We start from the raw sequence: 23,773 nt of genomic DNA on the forward strand, positions 1-23,773 counted from the left end.
GGACAGGCAGACAGACAGCATTAGCCTAGGCTACGACAAGACAGACAAATGGACAGGCAGACAGACAGCATTAGCCTAGGCTACGACAAGACAGACAAATGGACAGGCAGACAGACAGCATTAGCCTAGGCTACGACAAGACAGACAAATGGACAGGCAGACAGACAGCATTAGCCTAGGCTGGACAGGCAGACAGACAGCATTAGCCTAGGCTACGACAAGACACAAATGGACAGGCAGACAGACAGCATTAGCCTGGACAGGCTAGCGACAAGACAGACAAATGGACAGGCAGACAGACAGCATTAGCCTAGGCTACGACAAGACAGACAAATGGACAGGCAGACAGACAGCATTAGCCTAGGCTACGACAAGACAGACAAATGGACAGGCAGACAGACAGCATTAGCCTAGGCTACGACAAGACAGACAAATGGACAGGCAGACAGACAGCATTAGCCTAGGCTACGACAAGACAGACAAATGGACAGGCAGACAGACAGCATTAGCCTAGGCTACGACAAGACAGACAAATGGACAGGCAGACAGACAGCATTAGCCTGGGCTACGACAAGACAGACAATTATGAGAGCTTGGGAATAGGAAGTTCTATCTGCAAAAAGATGATTCTGAGATAAAGTTCTGAACACTCATTGGTTTGAATGGTGTCAGTAATTTGCATATTTTGAAATGAACATGAATTGTGGTATTAATATAGGTAGAGAACATTGAACAGAACTAGGCTATGTCAATAACTACATGTACACCTGAATGCAGATAGAACCCTATAGCCTCAAACTCTACAAACTGGTTCTACCCGCAAAGATGTGCTGTGGGACAGGTTTTTCCTCTTGGCAACAAGCACCAGTTTGCGATGTATAGGTGGAAACACCCATATGAGATGTCCTTTCCAGGCTCTAGGCTTCCCCAACATTGTGTAAATAAAGTGTATTTCTCCAATTATAGTACAGCTTCCACCATCGGCAGTGTGACGCACAGGTGAGAGAGAGAGAGACAGAGAAAGAAAGACAGAGAGAGAAAGAAAGAAAGACAGAGAGAGAAAGAAAGAAAGAAAGAAAGACAGAGAAAGAAAGAAAGACAGAGAGAGAAAGAAAGAAAGACAGAGAGAGAGAGAGAGAGAGAGAGAGAGAGAGAGAGAGAATAGAAGAGAAGGAATAGAGAGAGAGAGAGAGAGAGAGAGAGAATAGAAGAGAAGGAATAGAGAGAGAGAGAGAGAGAGAGAGAATAGAAGAGAAGGAATAGAGAGAGAGAGAGAGAGAGAGAGAATAGAAGAGAAGGAATAGAGAGAGAGAGAGAGAGAGAGAGAGAAAGAGAAGAGAAGAATAGAAGAGAGAGAGAGAGAGAGAGAGAGAGAGAGAGAGAGAGAATAGAAGAGAAGGAATAGAGAGAGAGAGAGAGAGAGAATAGAAGAGAAGGAATAGAGAGAGAGAGAGAGAGAGAGAGAGAGAGAGAGATAGAAGAGAAGGAATAGAGAGAGAGAGAGAGAGAGAGAGAGAATAGAAGAGAAGGAATAGAGAGAGAGAGAGAGAGAGAGAGAGAGAGAGAATAGAAGAGAAGAGAAGGAATAGAGAGAGAGAGAGAGAGAGAGAGAGAGAGAGAGAATAGAAGAGAAGGAATAGAGAGAGAGAGAGAGAGAGAGAGAGAGAGAGAGAATAGAAGAGAAGGAATAGAGAGAGAGAGAGAGAGAGAGAGAGAGAGAGAGAGAGAGAGAGAGAGAGAGGCTACTGTCACATCCTGTAGTAGGCTGTAATATCCACACCATTTCCATGGTCTGGCTGCATCTGGTGGATTTGACTAAACAATTTGAAATTTGAGTCTATTTACACATCACTACCTTTTTGTGGATACAATTTGGTTCTTTTCCTGGACTTACACGCAGGTATATTCAGTTCCTTCTTGAAATTGATTGATGTTGGTGCCAGATATATTTACGATTTTCTAAAACCCATTAACAACTGGCTTCTAGCTGTTTTCAAGAGATTGTTAAATACATTGTATAACTATTTGATTTGAATAACATTACCTCTAGAATTGCATAGTCAGAACTACCGAGACAGTTCTGATTATTCCACATTTAGCTCTATCATCAGAGTTATACAGCTAGTAACTGCATGCTTTTCATGATCAGTAAACATCAGTTGATCATGTATTTTCAGATATACGTGATAGTAACCTATTCATTTGACATGAGCTACCTAGCTAGCTAAGCAAACAACGTGTCATTTAGCATAGATTAGGTTGAAGGAAAGAGATTGACATTGGCCAATCCGTGTCCTGGTAAAGATGTTAATCAGAACTACTGTCATCACCACTACATTCAGAACACGGCTGCCAGGATCTTGATGAGAAACTGAATGGTGTAATGTATTTGTTCGTCAACATCCTTTCTTGAATTGAAAAGTAATCCAAGAAGTAATCATTTAGATTTTCAAACGTATCTGTAATCTGATTACAATATGTTTTGCTGATAACATACCTGATTACAGTTACAGTCCAAGTGATATTCGTGTTGGGAGGGTCTTTCCAATTCGGCATTCTTGATGGGTGGCCAATATCTGGTGGGTTGAAGAGTTCCTCCTGGAGTGGCAGATGTGGGGTGGTGGAGTCTTTTAAAATAATTTTGTGGGTTTTTGAGAGTCTCCGGATACAATGCGTTCAGAAAGTATTCAGACCCTTTGACTTTTTCCACATTTTGTTACGTTACAGCCTTGTTATAAAATTGATTCAATAAAACAGTTCTCAATCTACACACAATACCCCCTAATGACAAAGCAAAACCAGGTTTTTAGAAATGTAAGGTATCAAGGTATTTTGATCAAAAATTGATTCAAAAAACGAATTTTTGAAGAATTTTTTTAAAAAGGTATAATTTTAGTGAATGATATTATAAATAGGACTGGTGGAGTTATGACACACATGCAGCTAACACAGACATATGGAAATGTCTGCTCTACCCAAAATAACAAACAATTAATTGCAGCATTACCACAAAAATGGAAGAGGCAAATAGAAGGGGAAAAAAGTAAGGAACTTGTATGTCGGCCCTGTATTAAAGAACATAAATGGTTAAAGAAAAGTGTGATAAATAAAAACATATACCAATTTCATTTAAGGACCAAAAAAAACGGACAAAAAAAAACTGTGCCATATAAATTGCTAAATAGTTGGGAAGAGATTTTTGATGTACCCAAAAATATATTTTTAATTTACAATCTGTAGAAGCTATGAGAATAGAAAGGTTCAATTCTTTTGTGAAGCATCACAGCACAGTTGAAAAATATATGTCAAATAGAAATCCAAAATGGATGATGTTGAGAGACAGATGGGAGGGGCTGAATGGAGCTGAAGGGTGGGACTAATAGCAATAGGTTCAGAACGTTTGTGAAATAGCACAGTTACAAATAGAAATCGAACTGGATGGACATCAGAAATAGAGGAAAGACTAAAAACAAACTAAATATAACTATTGTACAATAGATTATGTCTGTAAAATGTGTATAAGATGTATAAATTTAAGGTAAAAACTGAAGTGTTCATTAGTTTACTCCAATTGGGGGATCGGCGGTAGGATTTGCGGGGAATAATAATAAAGGTATATTCTTACAAAAGTATGTATGTCTATATAGGTATGTGCATGTATATATGTGTATACAGTATGTATGTCTATATAGGTATGTGCATGTATATATGTGTATACAGTATGTATGCATGCGTGTATGTATATGGATATATTTACCAAACAAATATATTTAAAAAATATATAAAAAAATATATATAATAAATAAATAAACATTTAAAAACTGAAAGTATTCAGACGCTTTACTCAGTACTTTGTTAGCGAATACAGAATTAAGTCTTCTTGGGTATGACGCTACAAGCTGAGCACACCTGTATTTGGGGAGTTTCTCCCATTCTTCTCTGCAGATCCTCTCAAGCTCTGTCAGGTTGGATGGGGAGTGTCGCTGCACAGCTATTTTCAGGTCTCTCCAGAGATGTTCGATCAGGTTCAAGTCCGGGCTCTGGCTGGGCCACTCAAGGACATTCAGAGACTAGTCCCGAAGCCACAACAGAGTTGTCTTGGCTGTGTGCTTTGTCCCAGTCTGAGGTCCTGAGCACTCTGGAGTAGGTTTTCCTCAAGGATCTTTCTGTACTTTGCTCCGTTCATCTTTCCCTCGATCCTGACTAGTCTCCCAGTCACTGCCTCTGAAAAACATCCACACAGTATGATACTGCCACCACCATGCTTCACCGTAGGGATGGGGCCAGGTTTCCTCCAGACGTGACACTTGGCATTCAGGCCAAGAGTTCAATCTTGGTTTCATCAGACCAGAGAATCTTGTTTCTCATGGTCTGAGAGTCCTTTAGGTGCCTTTTGGCAAACTCCAAGCGGGCTGTCATGTGCATTTTACTGAGGAGTGGATTCCGTCTGGCCACTCTACCATAAAGGCCTGATTGGTGGAGTGCTGCAGAGATGGTTGTCCTTCTGGAAGGTACTCTGATCTCCACAGAGGAACTCTGGAGCTCTGTCAGAGTGACCATCGGGTTCTTGGTCACCTCCCTAACCAAGGCCCTTCTCCACCGATTTCTCAGTTTGGCTGGGCGGCCTGCTCTAGGAAGAGTCTTGGTTGTTGCAAACTTCTTCCATTTAAGAAAAATGATGGAGGCCACTGTGTTCTTGGGGAAAATCAATGCTGCAGAAATGTTTTTCCCACACTGTCAACTGTGGGACCTTATATGGACAGGTGTGTTCCTTTCCAAATCATGTCCAATCAATTGAATTTACCACAGGTGGACTCCAATCAAGTTGTAGAAACATCTCAGGGATGATCAATGGAAGCAGGATGCACCTGAGGTCATAGCAAAGGGTCTGAATATTTATGTAAATAAGGTATTTCGTTTTTTAAAATTGTATGTACATTTAAATAATTTCTAAAAACCTGTTTTCAATTTGATTTGTCATTAGGGGGTAGTGTTTAATTAATACATTTTTATTTTACCAGGTAAGTTGACTGAGAACACATTCTCATTTACAGCAACAACCTGGGGAATAGTTACAGGGGAGATGAATGAGCCAATTGTAAGCTGGGGATGATTAGGTGGCCATGATGGTATGAGGGACCGCTTGGGAATTTAGCCAGGACACCGGGGTTAACACCCTACCCTTACGATAAGTGCCAAATGATCTTTAATGACCGCAGACACCCGTTTAACGTCAGGACACCCGTTTAACGTCCTATCCAAAAGACGGCACCCTGTGTGTGTGTGTGTGTGTGTGTGTGTGTGTGTGTGTGTGTGTGTGTGTGTGTGAGTGCGTGCGTGCGTGGCGTGTGTGTGTGTACCTTGACTTTGCACCGCAACTCCCTTTGTGATTTTCCACATGTGAAATCATGTGTTTTTCTGTAAAGATCTGCTGCTGATAATGAGGGTGCTAATTCTGCAGGTAGTAGTGCTCCCTGTAGAGCCAGCTAGTTAGGAGATGAGGTGGTTCTAGGTTTGACTATGGTGGCAGTGCTCTCTGTAGAGCCAGCTAGTTAGGAGATGAGGTGGTTCTAGGTTTGACTATGGTGGCAGTGCTCCCTGTAGAGCCAGCTAGTTTGGAGATGAGGTGGTTCTAGGTTTGACTATGGTGGCAGTGCTCTCTGTAGAGCCAGCTAGTTAGGAGATGAGGTGGTTCTAGGTTTGACTATGGTGGCAGTGCTCCCTGTAGAGCCAGCTAGTTAGGAGATGAGGTGGTTCTAGGTTTGACTATAGTGGCAGTGCTCTCTGTAGAGCCAGCTAGTTAGGAGATGAGGTGGTTCTAGGTTTGACTATGGTGGCAGTGCTCCCTGTAGAGCCAGCTAGTTTGGAGATGATGTGGTTCTAGGTTTGACTATGGTGGCAGTGCTCTCTGTAGAGCTAGCTAGTTAGGAGATAAGGTGGTTCTAGGTTTGACTATGGTGGCAGTGCTCCCTGTAGAGCCAGCTAGTTTGGAGATGAGGTGGTTCTAGGTTTGACTATGGTGGCAGTGCTCTCTGTAGAGCCAGCTAGTTAGGAGATGAGGTGGTTCTAGGTTTGACTATGGTGGCAGTGCTCTCTGTAGAGCCAGCTAGTGAGGGTTAGATGGTGGCAGTGCTGGTTATAGGTGGTTGGTTTGACTATGGTGGCAGTGCTCCTGTAGAGCCAGCTAGTTAGGAGATGAGGTGGTTCTAGGTTTGACTATGGTGGCAGTGCTCCCTGTAGAGCCAGCTAGTTAGGAGATGAGGTGGTTCTAGGTTTGACTATGGTGGCAGTGCTCCCTGTAGAGCCAGCTAGTTAGGAGATGAGGTGGTTCTAGGTTTGACTATAGTGGCAGTGCTCTCTGTAGAGCCAGCTAGTTAGGAGATGAGGTGGTTCTAGGTTTGACTATGGTGGCAGTGCTCCCAGTAGAGCCAGCTAGTTTGGAGATGAGGTGGTTCTAGGTTTGACTATGGTGGCAGTGCTCCCTGTAGAGCCAGCTAGTTTGGAGATGAGGTGGTTCTAGGTTTGACTATGGTGGCAGTGCTCTCTGTATGTTAGGAGATGGTTTCTAGGTTTGACTATGGTGGCAGTGCTCTCTGTAGAGCCAGCTAGTTAGGAGATGAGGTGGTTCTAGGTTTGACTAGGTTTGTAGAGCCAGCTAGTTACTAGGTTTGGTGGCAGTGCTCCCTGTAGAGCCAGCTAGTTTGGAGATGAGGTGGTTCTAGGTTTGACTATGGTGGCAGTGCTCCCTGTAGAGCCAGCTAGTTAGGAGATGAGGTGGTTCTAGGTTTGACTATGGTGGCAGTGCTCTCTGTAGAGCCAGCTAGTTAGGAGATGAGGTGGTTCTAGGTTTGACTATGGTGGCAGTGCTCCCTGTAGAGCCAGCTAGTTAGGAGATGAGGTGGTTCTAGGTTTGACTATGGTGGCAGTGCTCCCTGTAGAGCCAGCTAGTTTGGAGATGAGGTGGTTCTAGTTAGGAGATGAGGTGGTTCTAGGTTTGACTATAGTGGCAGTGCTCTCTGTAGAGCCAGCTAGTTAGGAGATGAGGTGGTTCTAGGTTTGACTATGGTGGCAGTGCTCCCAGTAGAGCCAGCTAGTTTGGAGATGAGGGTTCTAGGTTTGACTATGGTGGCAGTGCTCCCTGTAGAGCCAGCTAGTTTGCCAGCTAGTTTGACTTGTAGAGCCAGCTAGTTTGGAGATGAGGTGGTTCTAGGTTTGACTATGGTGGCAGTGCTCTCTGTAGAGCCAGCTAGTTAGGAGATGAGGTGGTTCTAGGTTTGACTATGGTGGCAGTGCTCCTGTAGAGCTCCAGTGTAGAGCCAGCTAGTTAGGAGATGAGGTGGTTCTAGGTTTGACTATGGTGGCAGTGCTCCCTGTAGAGCCAGCTAGTTAGGAGATGAGGTGGTTCTAGGTTTGACTATGGTGGCAGTGCTCTATGGTGGCTGTAGAGCCAGCTAGTTAGGAGATGAGGTGGTTCTAGGTTTGACTATGGTGGCAGTGCTCCCTGTAGAGCCAGCTAGTTTGACTATGGTGGCAGATGAGGAGATGAGTTTCTAGGTTTGACTATGGTGGCAGTGCTCCCTGTAGAGCCAGCTAGTTAGGAGATGAGGTGGTTCTAGGTTTGACTATGGTGGCAGTGCTCCCTGTAGAGCCAGCTAGTTAGGAGATGAGGTGGTTCTAGGTTTGACTATGGTGGCAGTGCTCCCTGTAGAGCCAGCTAGTTAGGAGATGAGGTGGTTCTAGGTTTGACTATGGTGGCAGTGCTCCTGTAGAGCCATATGGTGGCAGTGCTCTCTGAGGTGGTTCTAGGTTTGACTATGGTGGCAGTGCTCTCTGTAGAGCCAGCTAGTTAGGAGATGAGGTGGTTCTAGGTTTGACTATGGTGGCAGTGCTCCCTGTAGAGCCAGCTAGTTTGGAGATGAGGTGGTTCTAGGTTTGACTATGGTGGCAGTGCTCCCTGTAGAGCCAGCTAGTTAGGTGATGAGGTGGTTCTAGGTTTGACTGAGTGCTATGGTGGCAGTGCTATGGTGGCAGTGCTCTGTAGAGCCAGCTAGTTAGGAGATGAGGTGGTTCTAGGTTTGACTATGGTGGCAGTGCTCCCTGTAGAGCCAGCTAGTTAGGAGATGAGGTGGTTCTAGGTTTGACTATGGTGGCAGTGCTCTCTGTAGAGCCAGCTAGTTAGGAGATGAGGTGGTTCTAGGTTTGACTATGGTGGCAGTGCTCCTGTAGAGCCAGCTAGTTAGGAGATGAGGTGGTTCTAGGTTTGACTATGGTGGCAGTGCTCCCTGTAGAGCCAGCTAGTTAGGAGATGAGGTGGTTCTAGGTTTGACTATGGTGGCAGTGCTCCCTGTTTGGAGAGAGGTGGTTCTAGCTATGGTGGCAGTGCTCTCTGTAGAGCCAGCTAGTTAGAGATGAGGTGGTTCAGGTTTGACTATGGTGGCAGTGCTCCCTGTAGAGCCAGCTAGTTTGGAGATGTGGTTCTAGGTTTGACTATGGTGGCAGTGCTCTCTGTAGAGCCAGCTAGTTAGGAGATGAGGTGGTTCTAGGTTTGACTATGGTGGCAGTGCTCTAGGTTTGACTATGGTGGCTGTAGAGCCAGCTAGTTAGGAGATGAGGTGGTTCTAGGTTTGACTATGGTGGCAGTGCTCCCTGTAGAGCCAGCTAGTTTGGAGATGAGGTGGTTCTAGGTTTGACTATGGTGGCAGTGCTCTCTGTAGAGCCAGCTAGTTAGGAGATGAGGTGGTTCTAGGTTTGACTATGGTGGCAGTGCTCCCTGTAGAGCCAGCTAGTTAGGAGATGAGGTGGTTCTAGGTTTGACTATGGTGGCAGTGCTCTCTGTAGAGCCAGCTAGTTAGGAGATGAGGTGGTTCTAGGTTTGACTATGGTGGCAGTGCTCTCTGTAGAGCCAGCTAGTTAGGAGATGAGGTGGTTCTAGGTTTGACTATGGAGATAGTTAGGAGGTGGTTCTAGGTTTGACTATGGTGGCAGTGCTCCCTGTAGAGCCAGCTAGTTGCTCCCTGTAGGAGATGAGGTGGTTCTAGGTTTGACTATGGTGGCAGTGCTCTCTGTAGAGCCAGCTAGTTAGGAGATGAGGTGGTTCTAGGTTTGACTATGGTGGCAGTGCTCCCTGTAGAGCCAGCTAGTTAGGAGATGAGGTGGTTCTAGGTTTGACTATAGTGGCAGTGCTCTCTGTAGAGCCAGCTAGTTAGGAGATGAGGTGGTTCTAGGTTTGACTGAGGTGGTTCTAGGTTTGACTATGGTGGCAGTGCTCTCTGTAGAGCCAGCTAGTTAGGAGATGAGGTGGTTCTAGGTTTGACTATGGTGGCAGTGCTCCCTGTAGAGCCAGCTAGTTTGGAGATGATGTGGTTCTAGGTTTGACTATGGTGGCAGTGCTCTCTGTAGAGCTAGCTAGTTAGGAGATAAGGTGGTTCTAGGTTTGACTATGGTGGCAGTGCTCCCTGTAGAGCCAGCTAGTTTGGAGATGAGGTGGTTCTAGGTTTGACTATGGTGGCAGTGCTCTCTGTAGAGCCAGCTAGTTAGGAGATGAGGTGGTTCTAGGTTTGACTATGGTGGCAGTGCTCCTGTAGAGCCAGCTAGTTAGGAGATGAGGTGGTTCTAGGTTTGACTATGGTTGCTCTCTGTACCAGCTAGTTAGTGAGCTAGGTTTGACTATGGTGGCTAGTGCTGTAGAGCCAGCTAGTTAGGAGATGAGGTGGTTCTAGTTTAGGAGATGAGGTGGTTCTAGGTTTGACTATGGTGGCAGTGCTCCCTGTTTGGAGAGCCAGCTAGTTTGGAGATGAGATGAGGTGGTTCTAGGTTTGACTATGGTGGCAGTGCTCTCTGTAGAGCCAGCTAGTTAGGAGATGAGATAGGTTTGACTATGGTGGCAGTGCTCTCTGTAGAGCCAGCTAGTTAGGAGATGAGGTGGTTCTAGGTTTGACTATGGTGGCAGTGCTCCCTGTAGAGCCAGCTAGTTTGGAGATGAGGTGGTTCTAGGTTTGACTATGGTGGCAGTGCTCTCTGTAGAGCCAGCTAGTTAGGAGATGAGGGGTTTGACTGGTTCTAGGTTTGACTATTTGACTATGTGGCAGTGCTCCCTGTAGAGCCAGCTAGTTTGGAGATGAGGTGGTTCTAGGTTTGACTATGGTGGCAGTGCTCTCTGTAGAGCCAGCTAGTTAGGAGATGAGGTGGTTCTAGGTTTGACTATGGTGGCAGTGCTCCCTGTAGAGCCAGCTAGTTTGGAGATGAGGTGGTTCTAGGTTTGACCAGCTAGTTAGGAGATGAGGTGGTTCTAGGTTTGACTATGCAGTGCTCCCTGTAGAGCCAGCTAGTTAGGAGATGAGGTGGTTCTAGGTTTGACTATGGTTTGACTATGGTGGTTTGACTATGGTGGCAGTGCTCTCTGTAGAGCCAGCTGTTAGAGCCAGCAGTGCTCCCTGTAGAGCCAGCTTTAGGAGATGAGGTGGTTCTAGGTTTGACTATGGTGGCAGTGCTCCCTGTAGAGCCAGCTAGGTTTGACTATGGTGGCAGTGCTCTCTGTAGATGCTAGTTAGGAGATGGTTCTAGGTTTGACTATGGTGGCAGTGCTCTCTGTGAGCCAGCTAGTTAGGAGATGAGGTGGTTCTAGGTTTGACTATGGTGGCAGTGCTCTCTGTAGAGCCAGCTAGTTAGGAGATGAGGTGGTTCTAGGTTTGACTATGGTGGCAGTGCTCCTGTAGAGCCAGCTAGTTAGGAGATGAGGTGGTTCTAGGTTTGACTATGGTGGCAGTGCTCCCTGTAGAGCCAGCTAGTTTGGAGGTTTGACTGAGGTCCTGGTTCTAGGTTTGACTATGGTGGCAGTGCTCTCTGTAGAGCCAGCTAGTTAGGAGATGAGGTGGTTCTAGGTTTGACTATGGTGGCAGTGCTCCCTGTAGAGCCAGCTAGTTAGGAGATGAGGTGGTTCTAGGTTTGACTATGGTGGCAGTGCTCTGTAGAGCCAGCTAGTTAGGAGATGAGGTGGTTCTAGGTTTGACTATGGTGGCAGTGCTCCCTGTAGAGCCAGCTAGTTTGGAGATGATGTGGTTCTAGGTTTGACTATGGTGGCAGTGCTCTCTGTAGAGATAGTTAGGAGATGTGGTTCTAGGTTTGACTATGGTGGCAGTGCTCCTGTAGAGCCAGCTAGTTTGGAGATGAGGTGGTTCTAGGTTTGACTATGGTGGCAGTGCTCTCTGTAGAGCCAGCTAGTTAGGAGATGAGGTGGTTCTAGGTTTGACTATGGTGGCAGTGCTCCCTGTAGAGCCAGCTAGTTAGGAGATGAGGTGGTTCTAGGTTTGACTATAGTGGCAGTGCTCTCTGTAGAGCCAGCTAGTTAGGAGATGAGGTGGTTCTAGGTTTGACTATGGTGGCAGTGCTCCCTGTAGAGCCAGCTAGTTTGGAGATGATGTGGTTCTAGGTTTGACTATGGTGGCAGTGCTCTCTGTAGAGCTAGCTAGTTAGGAGATAAGGTGGTTCTAGGTTTGACTATGGTGGCAGTGCTCCCTGTAGAGCCAGCTAGTTTGGAGATGAGGTGGTTCTAGGTTTGACTATGGTGGCAGTGCTCTCTGTAGAGCCAGCTAGTTAGGAGATGAGGTGGTTCTAGGTTTGACTATGGTGGCAGTGCTCTCTGTAGAGCCAGCTAGTTAGGAGATGAGGTGGTTATAGGTTTGACTATGGTGGCAGTGCTCCCTGTAGAGCCAGCTAGTTAGGAGATGAGGTGGTTCTAGGTTTGACTATGGTGGCAGTGCTCCCTGTAGAGCCAGCTAGTTAGGAGATAAGGTGGTTCTAAGTTTGACTATGGTTGCAGTGCTCCCTGTAGAGCCAGCTAGTTAGGAGATGAGGTGGTTCTAGGTTTGACTATGGTGGCAGTGCTCCCTGTAGAGCCAGCTAGTTAGGAGATGAGGTGGTTCTAGGTTTGACTATGGTGGCAGTGCTCCCTGTAGAGCCAGCTAGTTAGGAGATGAGGTGGTTCTAGGTTTGACTATGGTGGCAGTGCTCCCTGTAGAGCCAGCTAGTTAGGAGATGAGGTGGTTCTAGGTTTGACTATGGTGGCAGTGCTCCCTGTAGAGCCAGCTAGTTAGGAGATGAGGTGGTTCTAGGTTTGACTATGGTGGCAGTGCTCCCTGTAGAGCCAGCTAGTTTGGAGATGTGGTTGTTCCTGGTTTTCATAGCCGATGAAGCCCTGTCTCCTGCAGAGTGTCAGTCAGTGTCTGTAGCCTTGGTGATGACTGTTGACATGTGGGAAATACATATTTGATCTGTATCTTATTTAGTTCAGCAGGCTGCTACAATGGGATATTGGAATGGAATAGGCCTACCAAAAAAGTGCAAACTCTAATTTACACTAATTCAAACACAGATTGACATATGTATTGCAAGCCTGGGTAGGGAGAATATGAATAGGATAGAATAGAATATGAATTGGATAGAATATGAATTGGATAGAATATGAACAGGATAGGATAGAATATGAATAGGATAAGATATAATATGAATTGGATAGAATATGAATAGGATAGGATAGAATATGAATAGGATAGGATGGAATATGAATAGGATAGGATAGAGTATGAATGGGATAGGATAGAATATGAATAGGATAGGATAGAATATGAATTGGATAGGTTAGGATATAATATGAATTGGATAGGATAGAATATGAATTGGATAGGATAAGATATAATATGAATTGGATAGAATATGAATAGGATAGGATAGAATATGATAGGATAGAATATGAATAGGATAGGATAGAATATGAATGGGATAGGATAGAATATGAATAGGATAGGATAGAATATGAATAGGATAGGATAGAATATGAATTGGATAGGATAGGATATAATATGAATTGGATAGGATAGAATATGAATAGGATAGGATAGAATATGAATAGGATAGGATAGAATATGAATAGGATAGAATATGAATAGGATAGAATATGAATAGGATAGGATAGAATATGAATAGGATAGGATAGAATATGAATAGGATAGAATATGAATAGGATAGAATATGAATAGGATAGAATATGAATAGGATAGAATATGAATAGGATAGGATAGAATATGAATAGGATAGGATAGAATATGAATAGGATAGAATATGAATAGGATAGGATAGAATAGAATATGAATAGGATAGGATAGAATATGAATAGGATAGAATATGAATTGGATGAAGTAACCGGCAGGTAGCTAGTGCACGCAGGATGAGTGGCAGAGGGGCGGGAAACTTTTTTCAAGATTCCTTCGTTTCTGATCAATTATGTACTTTGACGGACAATTCATTGCATTTAAATTACAAGAGAGAAAAGAGGCAGACAATTATATACAAAATAATTAGTTAAAAAAAAACTGCTACCAATAAAAAGCACACTTTTTTCATAGGAGGGAAAAAGTGCAGGTGCCCCAGCACCTCTATGGCTCTATCTGTGCACCCGCGTGTGTGTAGTAAGCACAGAGACGGAAGAGGAAGAGAGACATCCCACACCCTCATCAGTCAACTAAGCAGACCAGACCTAGCTGCTTATGCATTGGTGCCTATGCGAGAGCCACCCTATTAATTAAGCAGACCGGAATGGACAATGTGTTTTATATGATAAACAGCCTAAGTGGGACATCTTCATTTATCGACCATCTTTGGTAAGAGTACCTGGTCGTTGATCTCATCAGGTATCTTGCTGAGGATGTGTTTCAGAGCTCTGGCTTTCTCATTTAGGTCCTGAAACTCCTGCTCTGGCTTGTCCACTAAGAACTCTATAAACACACCACAACAATAACTGCAATCAAACGCGGCACACACCTGTCACTTCCCCTCAAGGCAGTGGTTGATTTATTGTATTTGACAGGTTAAGAAATATATACACACAGCAAAAAAATCGAGAAGAGAGATAATACAAAGCCAATGTCTTACTTCCGGCACCGACAGAGATGGCTGCCTCGCTTCGCGTTCCTAGGAAACTATGCAGTATTTTGTTTTTTGATGTGTTATTTCTTACAATGTTACCCAAGGAAATCTTAGGCTTTATTACATACAGTCAGGAGGAACTATTGGATATAAGAGCAATGTCAACTCACTAACATTACGACCAGGAATACGACTTTCCTGAAGCGTATCCTCTGTTTGACCCACCACCCAGGACAATGGATCGGATCCCAGCCGGCGACCCAAAACAACAGAGCAGTAGAGACCCAAAACAACAGCGCCGTAGAGACCCAAAACAACAGCGCCGTAGAGACCCAAAACAACAGCGCCGTAGAGACCCAAAACAACAGCGCCGTAGAAGGGGCAGACAGAGTGGTCTTCTGGTCAGGCTCCGTAGACGGCCACATCACGCACTGCTCCCGAGCATACTACTTGCCAATGTCCAGTCTCTTGACAACTAGGTAGACAAAATACGAGCAAGAGTTGCCTTCCAGAGAGACATCAGAGACTGTAAGGTTCTTTGTTTCACGGAAACATGGCTCACTCGAGACACGATACCAGAGTTGGTACAGCCACCTGGTTTCTTCACGCATCGCGCCGACAGAAACAACCATCTCTCTGGTAAGAAGAAGGGCGGGGGTGTATGCCTTATGATTAACGAGACGTGGTGTGATCAACTCAAGTCCTTTTGTTCACCTGACTTAGAATTCCTCACAATCAAATGCCGATCACATTATCTACCAAGAGAATTCTCTTCGATCATAATCACAGTCGTGTATATTCCCCCCCCAAGCAGACACATCGACGGCCCTGAAAGAACTTCATTCTTTCTCTATGTAAACTGAAAACCACATATTCTGAGGCTGCATTTATTGTAGATGGGGATTTTAACAAGGCTAATCTGAAATCAAGGCTCCCTAAATTCTATCAGCATATCGATTGCACAATCCGGGCTGGCAAAATCCTGGATCATTGTTATTCTAACTTCCGCGATGCATATAAGACCCTCCCCCGCCCTCCTTTTGGAAAAGCTGATCACGACTCCATTTTGTTGCTCCCAGCCTATAGTCAGAGACTAAAACATGAAGCACCCTCGCTCAGGGTCGTTCAACGCTGGTCCGACCAATCGGATTCCACGCTTCAAGATTGCTTCGATCACGTAGACTGGAATATGTTACGCATAACGTCAACCAGAAACTGTGGATTGATGGCAGCATTCGCGCAAAACTGAAAGCTCAAACCACTGCTTTTAATCAGGGCAAAGTGACCGGAAACATGACCGAATACAAACAGTGTAGCTATTCCCTCCGCAAGGCAATCAAACAAGCGTCAGTATAGAGACAAAGTCGAGTCGCAATTCAACGGCTCAGGCACGAGAGGTATGTGGCAGGGTCTATAGTCAATCACGGAATACAAAAGAAAAACCAGCCCCGTCACGGACCAGGATGTCTTGCTCCCAGACAGACTAAACAACTTCTTTGCTCGCTTTGAGGACAATACAGTGCCACTGACACGGCCCGCTACCAAAACCTGCGGGCTCTCCTTCACTGCAGCCAATGTGAGTAAAACATTTAAACGTGTTAACCCTTGCAACGCTGCAGGCCCAGACGGCATCCCCGGCCACATCCTGAGAGCATGCGCAGACCAGCTGGCTGGGGTGTTTACGGACATATTCAGTCAATCCTTATCCCAGTCTGCTGTTCCCACATGCTTCAAGAGGGCCACCATTGTTCCTGTTCCCAAGAAAGCTAAGGTAACTGAGCTAAATGACTACCGCCCTGTAGCACTCACTTCCGTCATCATGAAGAGCTTTGAGAGACTAGTCAAGGACCATATCACCTCCACCCTACCTGACACCCTAGACCCACTCCAATTTGCTTACCGCCCCAATAGGTCCACAGACGACGCAATCACAATCACACTGCACACTACCTTAACCCATCTGGACAAGAGGAATATCTATGTAAGTATGCTGTTCATCGATTACAGCTCAGCATTCAACACCATAGTACCCTCCAAACTCATCATTAAGCTTGAGACCCTGGGTCTCGACCCCGCCCTGTGCAACTGGGTCCTGGACTTTCTGACGGGCCGCCCCCCAGGTGGTGAGGGTAGGTAACAACATCTCCACCCCGCTGATCCTCAACACTGTGGCCCCACAAGGGTGCGTTCTCAGCCTCCTGTACTCCCTGTTCACCCATGACTGCGTGGCCATGCACGCCTCCAACTCAATCATCAAGTTTGCAGACGACACATCAGTAGTAGGCTTGATTACCAACAACGACAAGACGGCCTACAGGGAGGAGGTGAGGACCCTCGGAGTGTGGTGTCAGGAAAATAACCTCACACTCAATGTCAACAAAACAAAGGAGATGATCGTGGACTTCAGGAAACAGCAGAGGGAACAGCCCCCTATCCACATTGACAGGACAGTAGTGGAGAGGGTGGAAAGTTTTAAGTTCCTTGGCGTACACATCACAGACCAACTGAAATGGTCCACCCACACAGACAGCGTGGCGAAGAAGGAGCAGCAGTGCCTCTTCAACCTCAGGAGGCTGAAGAAATTCGGCTCGTCACCAAAAACACTCACAAACTTTTACAGTTGCACAATCGAGAGCATCTTGTCGTGTTGTATCACCTCCTGGTATGGCAACTGCTCCGCCCACAACTGTAAGGCTCTCCAGAGGGTAGTGAGGTCTGCACAACGCATCACCGGGGGCAATCTAGCTGCCCTCCAGGACACCTACACCACCTGATGTCACAGGAAGGCCAAAAAGATAATCAAGGACAACAACCACCCGAGCCACTGCCTGTTCACCGTGCTATCATCCAGAAGGCGAGGTCAGTACAGGTGCATCAAAGCGGGGACCGAGAGACTGAAAAACTCAAAGCCATCAGACTGTTACACAGCCATCACTAACATTGAGTGGCTGCTGCCAACATACTGACTCAACTCTAGCCACTTAAATAATGGAAAAATGGATGTAATAAATGTATCACTCGCCACTTTAAACAATGCCACATAATATAATGTTTACATACCCTACATTACTCATCTCATATGTATATACTGTACTCTATACTATCTACTGCATCTTTCCTATGCCGTTCGGCCACCACTTATATATTCTTATTCATTCCTTTACACTTGTGTGTATAAGGTAGTTGTTGTGAAATTGTTAGGTTAAATTACTTGTTAGATATTACTGCATGGTCGGAACTAGAAGCACAAGCATTTCGCTACACTCGCATTAACATCTGCTAACCATGTGTATGTGACAAATACAATTTGATTTGATTTGATTTATTTCCATTGTGTCCCTTACTGTCGTTTCCATTCTGGTCCATGTGGATTTGATGTTTTTCATGTCATACGTGCTCCCCTGCTGCAAAGCCACTATTGCCCTCTCTGGGACAAATAATGCTGCAAGTTGAAAGTTGAACTTGAGGCCTATTGACTGTCATTAGATACAGTATTTTGCATGTCATGCATGTCTTCATCTCACTCTAAGGATCAGAGGCTGCGTTTAAACAGGCAGCACAATTCTGATATCTTGCCCAATTATGGGCAAAAGAGCTGATCTGGTTGGTCGAAAGACCAATTTGTGGCAAAAAACAATCAGAATTGGGCTGCATGTGTAAACGTAGCCAGGGAGCAAGTGCGACTACATTATTAACTTTCCCTTCTCTTCAAAGGTCACCTCATTCTTCACCTTCTATAAACTACCTTCCTAGATCTGGCTCATGATGGTGAAGAGGGGTGCGTTACGTTTACTGATAGCTTCTGCTCTGGCAGTCATGGTCTACGCCATCTTCACATTACCCAGGTACCCTATAGCCTCTGCCGTACAATCAAGAAACGTAATAAAAGTGCCAAAAGGAAAATATCTGTCCATGATTCCGCAGGTCACAGCCAGGCAACCACCAGGACCACCAGGACCACCAGGACCACCAGCACCTCTATCCGCACCACATCTCTGACCAGTCCATCACGCCTGTCAACGACACCAAACACTTCATGGTGGGGGCCTACAAGGAACATCGTGTGGAGGGAAGCTCCGTACGCATCATCAGTATCTTCAGACGAGACTCTGTCCAGCCTCTGTACTGTGTGTTCTACTGTGGGGCTCACTGGGCTAATGGAATGAAGGCTGAAGTCCAGATGCACTCTGATCACTTTGGTACCTGCTATTTGGTTTTTGCCCTGCACTGACACACCTGAATCAAAGAAATAAGGGGCTTGGTGATTCTCCGATTAGTTTGTGGATTTACATTTATGTGACTCTGTTCTGTATTGGGATGAAGGTTTCCGCTTCGTGACGACCGACGTCCTTTGTCCGAATGTCCCCGGCTGTAACCCGTCGCACGTGACCCTCGCCACACAAGCTGACGCCGAGCTCGCTCAGAACCAAACCTTCCTCCGCATCCAGAACCTTGTGAAAAGGGAGGAAGAGGAGTTTCAGTTCAACTTCACTGTCTGTTGGTCCAATTTATTTGGCGATTATAACAACGTGCTTCAGGTCACCCAGACTCTGGAGATGTACAAGTGGGTATTGAGTGATGGATTGATTGATTAAATGGTTGATTGATTGATTAAATGGTTGGTTGATTGATTAAATGGTTGATTGATTGATTAAATGGTTGGTTGATTGATTAAATGGTTGGTTGATTGATTAAATGGTTGATTGATTGATTAAATGGTTGATTGATTGATTAAATGGTTGGTTGATTGATTAAATGGTTGGTTGATTGATTAAATGGTTGATTGATTGATTAAATGGTTGGTTGATTGATTGCTATGTTGCAGGCTGTTGGGAGTGCAGCATGTTGTGGTGTATAACACCAGCTGTGGACCAGACCTGGAGAGACTGCTACAGAGTTACACACAGGACGGCTTTGTGGAGGTAAGAATTAACTGATTGGATGGATGGATACATGGATAGATGCATAGATAGATAGTGAAGGGCAGTGGAGCCTGCTGAGGGGAGGACGGCTCATAATAATGGCCGGAACGGAGCAAATGGAATGGCATCAAACACCTGGAAACCATGGAAACCATGTGTTTGATGTATTTGATACAACTCCACCTATTCCGCTCCAGTCATTAACACGAGCCCATTCTCCCAAATTAACTGGCGGATTGATTGACTGCAGGTGGTGCCCTGGCCTATCGGCAAATACATGAAGCCGTCCCGTGGGTGGCAGCCCAGTGAACATAGAGGGGACATCCACTACTATGGCCAGTTGACCACTCTAAATGACTGTGTCTACAGACACATGTATCAGTCACGCTATGTACTGCTGAACGACATCGATGAGATTATAGCTCCATACCAGCATCAAACCCTGCCCCAGATGATGGATGTACTTCAGAGGCAAAACCCAAAGGTAGGGGGAGGACTCAGGGAAGTACTGTGTATGTGTGTTAATTATGATCATTATGTGTGTAGTATGCATATGTTAGGCTGTTTACACAGGCATCCCAATTCAGATTTTCTTGCCAATTATTTGGCATATCTGACACCTGATATTTTCCCCAATGTGTAAACAGCAATTACTGATCTTTGGTGTTTTTGTTTTTTTGACCAATCATATCTGATCTTCTGACAGTTTTTAGAACTGAAAAGACCAATTATTGAAAAAAGATCAGAATTGGGCTGCTCGTGTAAACGCAGCAATGGACTCCGACATTCGTATGTGATTCTCATCCTCAGTCTGGATGCTCAGATCAGAATTGTTGTTCTTGCACATGACCTGCCGTTACCAAGATAACCACCCCAACATTGACAGGAAATGAATGAGCATTGAGTTTACGTGTGAATGTGCAAATCTGATATGGGTCAAAATACAATAAAGGCGTGGACAGTGAGAAAGATGTATTGGATATGAAGGGGAAAAAATCAGAATTCCTCCTCTCTTTTGCCTTCTCTCACTCAACCCTCCTTCTCCCCAGGCCGAAGTGTTCCTCATAGAGAACCACATCTTTCCTAAGTCCCAGTTTGAGCCCAGTGGAAGGTTTGAACTGCCCCGCTGGAGAAATGTTCCAGGGATCAACATCATGGCGCACATCTACAGAGAGGAGCCAGACTATCGCATCTTCCACCCCTTCAAGATGATAGTACGGCCCAGGTTAGAATCTCCTACCTCTCCAAGATGATAGTACGGCCCAGGTTAGAATCTCCTACCTCTCCAAGAAGATAGTACGGCCCAGGTTAGAATCTCCTACCTCTCCAAGATGATAGTACGGCCCAGGTTAGAATCTCCTACCTCTCCAAGAAGATAGTACGGCCCAGGTTAGAATCTCCTAGATGATAGAATTAGAATCTCCTACCTCTCCAAGAAGATAGTACGGCCCAGGTTAGAATCTCCTACCTCTCCAAGATGATAGTACGGCCCAGGTTAGAATCTCCTACCTCTCCAAGATGATAGTACGGCCCAGGTTAGAATCTCCTACCTCTCCAAGATGATAGTACGGCCCAGGTTAGAATCTCCTACCTCTCCAAGAAGATAGTACGGCCCAGGTTAGAATCTCCTACCTCTCCAAGATGATAGTATGGCCCAGAGTAGTATACTAAGAAGCTAGCTAGATATACTCAGGGTTTTCTAAAGCTAGTCAGCTTCAGTTAGGTTCACATTCCAGCTCAGGCTTCATCCCTATTACGACGTTGGATATTGCTTGTCCTCCTGCTGTTCACTCTAGCAGACTTATAACTGCGCATGCATGAAGCACGTGGCTAGTCAAACTCCGAACTCTTCATTGAGACAATGCTGAAACATAAATCCATGGGCGAGTCAGCGCTACATTACATTTTTAACCCGATCAACATGAAATAAAAGCTATATTGCAAATTCTGCAGGTTATGGTGTGAAAAGGGCCATAAGAAGTCTTTCATTACGTATCGTTCATGCCGTCTTAGGTGTGTTTATTAATGCACAAGCACCTTTTCTCCCCACTCTATAGATACAATCATTATATTAAGTCATACAAAAGTTCAACTCTGCATGAAGTTTCAAATGCATCCTGTCATTACTAAATGTGTATTTAATATTACAACAACAAAGAATTACGCCGAAAAAACACTTGATTAATATTTAATCAGTGGTCCTCCTCAAATGAAAGGGATGATGGGAACCTGATCTCATTGGTCCTCAACTCACGGCTCAGATATTTCATTCAGGATGAGTAGAGTTAGCCCTGATTTCGCCTGCCCAGAAATGTACCTGGCTAAAAGGTGAGCCACATTTGAGTAAGTGGTTATCGCATGTTGAACTCAGAGTTCGTAGTATAGGGCTCTGGTTAGAACTTACCACCCCTACAAGATGAACGTAAGACCCAGGAAAGGATAGAATAGAGCAGACGTCAGTCCACTCTGTCTAACAACCCTTCTGTGTCTCTGACCCCAGGGCAGTGGAGCAGACGTCAGTCCACTCTGTCTAACAACCCTTCTGTGTCTCTGACCCCAGGGCAGTGGAGCAGACGTCGGTCCACTCTGTCTAACAACCCTCCTGTGTCTCTGACCCCAGGGCAGTGGAACAGACGTCGGTCCACTCTGTCTAACAACCCTTCTGTATCTCTGACCCCAGGGCAGTGGAACAGACGTCGGTCCACTCTGTCTAACAACCCTTCTGTGTCTCTGACCCCAGGGCAGTGGAGCAGACGTCGGTCCACTCTGTCTAACAACCCTTCTGTGTCTCTGACCCCAGGGCAGTGGAGCAGACGTTGGTCCACTCTGTCTAACAACCCTTCTGTGTCTCTGATCCCAGGGCAGTGGAGCAGACGTCGGTCCAATCTGTCTAACAACCCTTCTGTGTCTCTGACCCCAGGGCAGTGGAACAGACGTCGGTCCAATCTGTCTAACAACCCTTCTGTGTCTCTGACCCCAGGGCAGTGGAGCAGACGTCGGTCCACTCTGTCTAACAACCCTCCTGTGTCTCTGACCCCAGGGCAGTGGAACAGACGTCGGTCCACTCTGTCTAACAACCCTTCTGTATCTCTGACCCCAGGGCAGTGGAACAGACGTCGGTCCACTCTGTCTAACAACCCTTCTGTGTCTCTGACCCCAGGGCAGTGGAGCAGACGTCGGTCCACTCTGTCTAACAACCCTTCTGTGTCTCTGACCCCAGGGCAGTGGAGCAGACGTTGGTCCACTCTGTCTAACAACCCTTCTGTGTCTCTGATCCCAGGGCAGTGGAGCAGACGTCGGTCCAATCTGTCTAACAACCCTTCTGTGTCTCTGACCCCAGGGCAGTGGAGCAGACGTCGGTCCACTCTGTCTAACAACCCTTCTGTGTCTCTGACCCCAGGGCAGTGGAACAGACGTCGGTCCACTCTGTCTAACAACCCTTCTGTGTCTCTGACCCCAGGGCAGTGGAGCAGACGTCGGTCCACTCTGTCTAACAACCCTTCTGTGTCTCTGATCCCAGGGCAGTGGAGCAGACGTCGGTCCAATCTGTCTAACAACCCTTCTGTGTCTCTGACCCGAGGACAGTGGAACAGACGTCGGTCCACTCTGTCTAACAACCCTTCTGTGTCTCTGATCCCAGGGCAGTGGAGCAGACGTCGGTCCACTCTGTGCTGCGTAACTTCGGGCAGACAGTGAAGGTTCCTCCTAACGTGTGTCATATCATCCATGTCAGAGTTCCTCTACGAGGAGGACTGACCAGGGAGGAGCTGTATGAAGACAAGAGAGTCTGGGACTACGAGAGACAACTGGTGCCTAATGTAGATAAAGCACTGGAGCAAGCAGGACTACTAATTGAAGGAAGGAAGGAGTAGTCAGAGATGGAAGAGGAAGCGAGACCAATGTCCCCGATTGCAGTTTAGACTACCAAAATCCAGCAATGGCTGATGAATTGGAATATTTACCTGGAGATAACTCTGCAGATAGCACTGTTCGGTGATTTAAAAAGTCCTAGTCAATCAATGAATAATAAAACTTCTAGCAAAATGTTTATCTTTCATTTACAATCTGTAGAAACTATGAGAATAGAACGGTTCAGAACTTTTGTAAAATATCACAGCACAGTTGAAAAATATATTGCAAGTGTAACGGCGTTCTTCATTTGTAGAAAGAGAGTCGGACCGAAATGCAGCGTGTAGGTTACTCATGACTTTAATGAAAGAATACGTACATGAAATAACTCAATATCATACAAAGCAAAACAACAAACGGAATGTGAAACTAATTACAGCCTATCTGGTGACTATAACACAGAGACAGGACAAACACCCACGAAATACAAAGCGAAACTGAGGCTGTCTAAATACGGTTCCCAATCAGAGACCACGACAAGCACCTGACTCTGATTGGGAATCGCCTCAGGCAGCCAAACCTATACCACACCCCTAATCAGCCGCAATCCCAAATAATACAAACCCCAATACGAAACACAACACATAAACCCATGTCACACCCTGGCCTGACCAACTATATAACGAAAACACAAAACACTATGACCAAGGCGTGACAGAAGCCCCCCCCTAAGGTGCGGACTCCCGGACGCACCTCAAAACCATAGGGAGGGTCCGGGTGGGCGTCTGTCCATGGTGGCGGTTCTGGCTCGGGACGTGGACCCCACTCCATAAATGTCCTTGTTCCTCCCCTTCGCGTCCTGGGATAATCCACCCTCACTGCCGACCATGGCCTAATAGTCCTCACCCAGATCCCCACATAACTGAGGAGCAGCTCGTAACAGAGGGGCAGCTCGGGACAGAGGGGCAGCTCGGGACAGAGGGGCATCTCGGGACAGAGGAAGCCCGGGACCGAGGGGATGCACGGGACCGAGGGGATGCCCGGGACCGAGGGGAAGCCCGGGACCGAGGGGAAGCCCGGGA

General features: G+C 45.9%; 1 protein-coding gene across 4 annotated transcripts; it reads left to right on the plus strand.

Moving 5' to 3' along the window:
- Positions 1–1,720: 1,720 nt before the first annotated feature.
- LOC115124088 (uncharacterized) lies at positions 1,721–22,886 on the plus strand. 4 transcript variants are annotated; one of them, XM_065024622.1, is made up of 8 exons: positions 1,721–1,900; positions 17,635–17,765; positions 17,845–18,119; positions 18,244–18,484; positions 18,746–18,842; positions 19,093–19,326; positions 19,892–20,067; positions 21,403–21,630. In XM_065024622.1, the coding sequence occupies exons 2-8, from the start codon at positions 17,683–17,685 to the stop codon at positions 21,434–21,436; spliced, it is 1,140 nt and encodes a 379-aa protein (XP_064880694.1). In that variant the 5' UTR covers positions 1,721–1,900; positions 17,635–17,682; the 3' UTR covers positions 21,437–21,630. The 4 variants fall into 4 exon arrangements, 3 of the variants coding, with proteins under 3 accessions (XP_064880694.1, XP_064880691.1, XP_029509323.2); XM_065024619.1 differs by lacking the exon at positions 21,403–21,630 and adding an exon at positions 22,483–22,886 and having other exon boundaries at positions 1,724–1,900; XM_029653463.2 differs by lacking the exons at positions 1,721–1,900; positions 21,403–21,630 and adding an exon at positions 22,483–22,886 and having other exon boundaries at positions 17,543–17,765.
- The last annotated feature ends 887 nt before the right edge of the window (positions 22,887–23,773 follow it).

The sequence above is a fragment of the Oncorhynchus nerka genome, linkage group LG2 (assembly GCF_034236695.1).
Source record: "Oncorhynchus nerka isolate Pitt River linkage group LG2, Oner_Uvic_2.0, whole genome shotgun sequence".
NCBI lineage: Eukaryota > Metazoa > Chordata > Actinopteri > Salmoniformes > Salmonidae > Oncorhynchus > Oncorhynchus nerka.

Bases quoted from the DNA above. Each gene is read 5' to 3' on its own strand.
- LOC115124088 (XM_065024619.1), top strand. From the start codon at position 17,683: ATGATGGTGAAGAGGGGTGCGTTACGTTTACTGATAGCTTCTGCTCTG. The intron at 18,843-19,092 runs GTAAGAATTAAC...GATTGACTGCAG, and splicing joins CACAGGACGGCTTTGTGGAG to GTGGTGCCCTGGCCTATCGG. The intron at 19,327-19,891 runs GTAGGGGGAGGA...CCTTCTCCCCAG, and splicing joins TTCAGAGGCAAAACCCAAAG to GCCGAAGTGTTCCTCATAGA.